At 32.7% G+C, this 7346-nt stretch overlaps 1 protein-coding gene and 1 long non-coding RNA gene across 2 annotated transcripts in view; both read right to left on the bottom strand.

Moving 5' to 3' along the window:
• Window positions 1–7346, bottom strand: part of tsc2 (TSC complex subunit 2) — a 49900-nt gene that overhangs the window by 1217 nt on the left and 41337 nt on the right. The window contains 4 exon segments of the mRNA XM_016502611.1: window positions 3458–3556; window positions 5981–6042; window positions 6045–6141; window positions 6239–6378. Of these exon segments, the coding sequence (XP_016358097.1) occupies window positions 3458–3556; window positions 5981–6042; window positions 6045–6141; window positions 6239–6378 (398 nt within the window).
• On the bottom strand, window positions 5324–5748 carry LOC107700866 (uncharacterized). The gene is made up of 3 exons (XR_001635586.1): window positions 5650–5748; window positions 5481–5556; window positions 5324–5397 (listed from the first exon to the last, which is right to left on the bottom strand). It is a non-coding gene; the product is annotated as an uncharacterized LOC107700866 (long non-coding RNA).

The following is a 7346-nucleotide window of genomic DNA, read 5'->3' on the forward strand; positions in this document are numbered from 1 at the left end:
AAAAATGTTCGATATAGTGCACGATATAGGCACGTGCTATGAGTGACGCAGACAGCACACACAAACGCGAACACATGCTGAATTGAGTGCTGTGCCTGCCTGTGATGAGGAGATTGTGAATAAAGAATGAATATTATTCGAATTAAAAATAAACATTTGCATTTGAATGTTAGGAGTGCGTCAGGGAGCGTCATCAGTGGCACGCAAGATGCGGTGATGATGTAAGTTGCATTTGTTGCATTTTAATGTTTTGTTAGTCTAGCCCACGAGACGCGCCGCTGCTGCGTTATTCATTCAAAATAATTTTAAATATAGAAGCTCAATGCGGAGAAGATCATGATTAGGTTAAAACCGAAACCAAGCCATTCACACAGAACGCATATTCAGCGCATTTTTTAGACGGACAAATATGACTGCTGCACTCGCTTCTGACACAAGATATTTGATTTTTATGAGTTAATTTAGACGTAATGCACGTTTTTATTGTTACTTCCTAGCGTTGACAATTTAAATGTGCTGCATTATTTTGCTTATTGCGCCCTCGGGAGACAATTAGACCTATACAATAAAGACCTATTTAATCTTTAGAAATTAGATATTTGTTTTTTATTGTGTTTGATTGTTAAAACAAAAAATATTTGTTTGTCTCAATAAATTGTGTTAATTATAAATACAGTGGTTAAATTTAAACATTTTTTTCTATTGTTTTTTGTTTTAAAAAAGGTTATAAAAAAATGTCAATAATTATCGATACCGAACGATATGAAACATTATATCGTTGATACATTTTTTAGCTATATCGCCCAGCCCTAGTATATAGACACACTACCAATCAAAACATTGGGGTTATGTTTTTTTTTTCTTCAATCTAACAATATAAGTCTTTACTACCACTTGTTATCAATTGAACACATCCTTGCTGAATAAAAGTATTAATTTCTTTCAAAAAAGACTAAGTAAAAAATGTAGTGACCCCCAACTTTTAAACAGTAGTGTATATTGTTACAAAAGATGTCTACTTTAAATAAAAGCTGTTCTTTTGAACTTTTTATTCACCAAAGTATCCTAAAAAAAAGTATAACAGCTTCCAAAAAATATTAAGCAGCACAACTGTTTTCAACACTGATAATAAATCAGCGTATCAGAATGATTTCTGAAGGATCATGTGACACTGAAGACCGGAGTAACGATGCTGAAAATTCAGCTTTGCATCACAAGAATAAACTACATTTTAAAGATTATAAACATAGAAAACCATAATTTTAAACTGCAATAAATATTTCACAATAATACGGTTTTTCTGTATTTTTGATCAAATAAATTCAGCCTTGATGAGCAGATGAAACTTCTTTAAAAACATTTTTTTTTTTTTTTACGTACTGATCCCAAACTTTTGAATGGCAGTATATTCACATTCAAAAGTTACATATAGATATAGATAGATATAAATATAGAAATAATATATATATGAGCTTTTGTACCCGTGTCCTGATCCTCTTGATGTGTCTCAATCTCGCCAGCCATTTTGAAGCGTAGGCGTCTGATGGGTTCGCTCTACACTGATGCACCAGCGATGCCATCTATACAAGACAGGAAAGCAGATAAAACACTCATTAAAAAGGTTCAAATGCAATGGGATCATTTGAAATGATGGTTTAAAGAATGAAAACAGAAGCTGTGACCACCTTCTGAATTGTGACATATTTTCCAGCAAAATGAACAAGAAAGAAGTGTAGCATTGGACCAGATTTTCTCTGTCAGTGAAAGGCGAGTGCCGTATGCTGGAATACACTTTGATCTGGGATAGCAACATGGTGCCAGGATTGTACATAAATTCCCAAACTAAAGTACTTTCTGTCTCCTAAAGTTCCCTTGTAACCATGGAAACAAGAAGTGAATAATCCACCCCAAAAGAGTGTGATTTTTGCACCTGAAGAACACAGCCACTCCAACCACCGAAAATCAGGGATGTAAAAAGTTCTAAAAAAATGACACTTAAGTGAAAGTAATGTGACATTTTGCTCAATTAAAAGTCCAAGTATCTAGCCAAAAACATACTTCAGTGAAAGTAAAAAGTACAACTTTAAATTGCACTTAAGTATTAAAAAATTAGAAGTAACCTAGCAAACATTTCTGGTTTAAGCATTTGAAATCTTTTTCTCAATGTTAAGTGAATGAATTGCATACAGTGTTGTCAGACAGAAAAAGAAAAGGCCTTTTTTTTGCAGGGGAAAAACAAAAAACACAAGGTGCAGAGGTCAAAAATGTCCATGTGTAAATAGAACAAACTATGGAAGCTTGTTTCCACCGTGGAATAAAAAATAAAATAAAAAGGTAACTGCAACTTTTTATCTCACAATTCTGACATTTTTCCTCACAATTCTGAGTTAATATCTCTCAATTCTGACTTATTTCTTAATTCTGGCTTTTTTTCCTCTGTCTATAAACTTTTTTTTATTCTGTTATGTAAAAAAGATTGTAAGATGTAAACTCAGAACTCAGATAAAAAAGACAGAATTCTGTTTTAAAATTCCAGAGGGAATATATATATATATATATATATATAATTAGATATTTGTTTTTTATTGTGTTTGATTGTTAAAACAAAAAATATTTGTTTGTCTCAATAAATTGTGTTAATTATAAATACAGTGGTTAAATTTAAACATTTTTTTCTATTGTTTTTTGTTTTAAAAAAGGTTATAAAAAAATGTCAATAATTATCGATACCGAACGATATGAAACATTATATCGTTGATACATTTTTTAGCTATATCGCCCAGCCCTAGTATATAGACACACTACCAATCAAAACATTGGGGTTATGTTTTTTTTTTCTTCAATCTAACAATATAAGTCTTTACTACCACTTGTTATCAATTGAACACATCCTTGCTGAATAAAAGTATTAATTTCTTTCAAAAAAGACTAAGTAAAAAATGTAGTGACCCCCAACTTTTAAACAGTAGTGTATATTGTTACAAAAGATGTCTACTTTAAATAAAAGCTGTTCTTTTGAACTTTTTATTCACCAAAGTATCCTAAAAAAAAGTATAACAGCTTCCAAAAAATATTAAGCAGCACAACTGTTTTCAACACTGATAATAAATCAGCGTATCAGAATGATTTCTGAAGGATCATGTGACACTGAAGACCGGAGTAACGATGCTGAAAATTCAGCTTTGCATCACAAGAATAAACTACATTTTAAAGATTATAAACATAGAAAACCATAATTTTAAACTGCAATAAATATTTCACAATAATACGGTTTTTCTGTATTTTTGATCAAATAAATTCAGCCTTGATGAGCAGATGAAACTTCTTTAAAAACATTTTTTTTTTTTTTTACGTACTGATCCCAAACTTTTGAATGGCAGTATATTCACATTCAAAAGTTACATATAGATATAGATAGATATAAATATAGAAATAATATATATATGAGCTTTTGTACCCGTGTCCTGATCCTCTTGATGTGTCTCAATCTCGCCAGCCATTTTGAAGCGTAGGCGTCTGATGGGTTCGCTCTACACTGATGCACCAGCGATGCCATCTATACAAGACAGGAAAGCAGATAAAACACTCATTAAAAAGGTTCAAATGCAATGGGATCATTTGAAATGATGGTTTAAAGAATGAAAACAGAAGCTGTGACCACCTTCTGAATTGTGACATATTTTCCAGCAAAATGAACAAGAAAGAAGTGTAGCATTGGACCAGATTTTCTCTGTCAGTGAAAGGCGAGTGCCGTATGCTGGAATACACTTTGATCTGGGATAGCAACATGGTGCCAGGATTGTACATAAATTCCCAAACTAAAGTACTTTCTGTCTCCTAAAGTTCCCTTGTAACCATGGAAACAAGAAGTGAATAATCCACCCCAAAAGAGTGTGATTTTTGCACCTGAAGAACACAGCCACTCCAACCACCCAAAATCAGGGATGTAAAAAGTTCTAAAAAAATGACACTTAAGTGAAAGTAATGTGACATTTTGCTCAATTAAAAGTCCAAGTATCTAGCCAAAAACATACTTCAGTGAAAGTAAAAAGTACAACTTTAAATTGCACTTAAGTATTAAAAAATTAGAAGTAACCTAGCAAACATTTCTGGTTTAAGCATTTGAAATCTTTTTCTCAATGTTAAGTGAATGAATTGCATACAGTGTTGTCAGACAGAAAAAGAAAAGGCCTTTTTTTTGCAGGGGAAAAACAAAAAACACAAGGTGCAGAGGTCAAAAATGTCCATGTGTAAATAGAACAAACTATGGAAGCTTGTTTCCACCGTGGAATAAAAAATAAAATAAAAAGGTAACTGCAACTTTTTATCTCACAATTCTGACATTTTTCCTCACAATTCTGAGTTAATATCTCTCAATTCTGACTTATTTCTTAATTCTGGCTTTTTTTCCTCTGTCTATAAACTTTTTTTTATTCTGTTATGTAAAAAAGATTGTAAGATGTAAACTCAGAACTCAGATAAAAAAGACAGAATTCTGTTTTAAAATTCCAGAGGGAATATATATATATATATATATATATATAAAATATAAAACATATATATAAAACTGAATTCCAAGAAAAAAAACTCAGAATTGTGAAAGAAAAGGGAAAAAAAAACTGAATTCCAAGGGGGAAAAAAATCGGAATTGTGAGGGGAAAAAAAATCAGAATTCCAAGAACAAAAAAACTCAGAATTGTGAAAGAAAAGAAAAAAAAACTGTATTCCAAGGGGGAAAAAAACTGAATTGTGAGAAAAAAAACTTTAGAAATCCAAGAAAAAAAGGCAGAACTGTGAGATGTAAACTTACAATTCCCAGGGGGAAAAAACTGAATTGTGAAAAAAAAAAAAAAAAATTATAAAAAAAAAAAAATCGTGAAATCAAAATCGTCAATCGAATCGTGAGTTGAGTGAATCGTTACATCCCTAGCTGACTAGCATTTTTTTTTTCTCAAGCTGATGTAAAAAAAATGCCTATTATCAATAACGAAACCACTATGCTTACACATAAACAATTACTCATGCACCAACATTTTGACAAACAAAAATATCCAGTTGAAACAGCAAAATCAATGCTTGGCCACAATAGTTTTGCAGGGCTAAAAATAATTGACCAAAACTGTTAATCAAATAAAGCAGTTTAATTTACCTGAGAATAAGACAACCTGAACAGCACAAAGAGTTTAAATACCCTATTACCAACATACATACTTTAAGTTTGGTTTCGATAAATTAATTTCAGTGCAACAATAAACAATGACTGTTTATTATTAATATAAACTGGGCTTTAAGTAATTTATCACCAATAATTGTTAACAACACTGACCTGGTGGCATGCCTGGCATCATCGGAGGCATTGCTGGACCTGGGGGCATCATTCCTCTCATTGGCATCATGCTATGCAAAACAGGACCAAAGATAAATCACTGGACCATATAATATATCAGCTTATAATTCTGTAACTGAAAATTAAGACCTACCCAGGTAGCATGCCTGGCATTACTGGTGGCATCCCAGGAATCATTGGTGGGATGCCAGTCAACATAGGTGGCATGCCTTTAGGAAGAGATAAGAAGTATTAATGGGGCACACTTTTGTTTGAGAGGTATTTAAACTACTTAGGCTATTTTAAACTATTGACATGCACACCTGCATAGCCAGCACGTGGCATGCCTTGGGCCTGAGGACCAGGATGCATGCCCGCCTGGGTCATTGGGGGCATGTAGGCAGCCTGAGGCTGAGCAGCAGGCTGCTGGAAAACCACTAAAAATTGTGGGGTTGGAAATCCAAGGGGAAAAAGTCAGAATTGTGAGATGTAAACTCTGAATTGTGAGATATGAACTCACACTTCTGGGTAAAACGTCCAAATTTTGAGATACAAACTCGCACCCCACTCACAGATCAATTTTTTATTCTGTGGCAGAATTAAGCTTCCATATGAAACAGAAAAAAAGAGACAAAAGACAAGGAGGTGTCTCACATTGGCGTGGAGTGCCATCTGTCTCACGAGCAGCGGTAGATTGCGGTCAGAAACGATCTTGAATCAAAGCGGCTTGTTTCACCTTTCCGGCACTGCAGCGTCACCAGGTTACTCTTGTAGTCCAGAGGCTTTATAAGCACCTCCACGAAGTTGAACTGACCCTAAACGCATGAACGAACAAAATATCATAATTTAAAAATGCTTGTGAAAGAATGTGGCAGCAACGGAAATGAGATGTATGGGGACTCTCTCACACACCTTGATGGTGCCGAGTTTGTACTCCTCTCCGGAGTCATTGTAAACCACCACCACAAAGTCGTTCCCAATGTGGCGTTTCTTATTGCAGCAGCCCTTGTCGCTCTCGCGGTTCGGCATCAGAGTGGCTATATGGAAAATCGCTGCAGAGGAACATAACACCTGCATTAGCTTCACCTCCTGCTCCGAACACTCTTTATGAACACTTCAGACGCTGTAATGAGCATCACATAATAACGCTCAAACACTCGAAGCCAGCACTGACTGAAGTGCCTAAATAAATCATATTTCACATATTTGACATCTTCACAGGTTTGCTTTTATAAGTGGTAGGGTTTTTCTAGGAACTCTTATTATTTTGTTTAATAAATAGTTATAAATAGTAAATAATAATGATAATAATAACTACAGCTACAAGTAACAGTAGTAATAATAAATAATAATTAGAATTAATACACCTACTAGTACTTAATTATTATTATTACTATTATTATTATCAATTAGTGCTGTCAAGCGATTAATCGCATCCAAAATAAACATTTTTGTTTACATAATATGTAATTATGTAATGTTTACATAATATATGTGTGTGTACTGTGTATATTTATAATGTATATAAATTTTAAAACATTATTATTATTATTAAGAAAGATTATTTTAATGGTAACGCTTTACAATAAGGATTCATCGGTTAACATTAGTTAACATGAACTGACAATGAAAAATCCTTACAAATTGATTAATCTCAGTTCATATTAATTTCAACATTCACTAATGCATTATTAAAATCCAAAGTTTTATCTGCTAATATTAATTAATGGAGCTAACATGAACGTACAATGTTGTACTTGTATATTAATTAACGTTAACAAAGATAAATAAATACTGTAACAAATGTATTGCTCATTGTTAGTTAATATTAGTTAATGCATTAATATATAGTTTGCTAGTTTGAAAGGTTTGCTAGTATTCAATATTAACAATAACAACAACTACTTTTGTTAGTAGTAGCAGTGAGAAAGAATATTAAATAAGAATTAGAATAAATAAGAATTAAATTAGAATTAATTAAAATACACACACAAACACATATATGTATGTATGTGTATAT

This window comes from Sinocyclocheilus anshuiensis, unplaced genomic scaffold (assembly GCF_001515605.1).
Source record: "Sinocyclocheilus anshuiensis isolate Anshui unplaced genomic scaffold, SAMN03320099.WGS_v1.1 scaffold1127, whole genome shotgun sequence".
NCBI lineage: Eukaryota > Metazoa > Chordata > Actinopteri > Cypriniformes > Cyprinidae > Sinocyclocheilus > Sinocyclocheilus anshuiensis.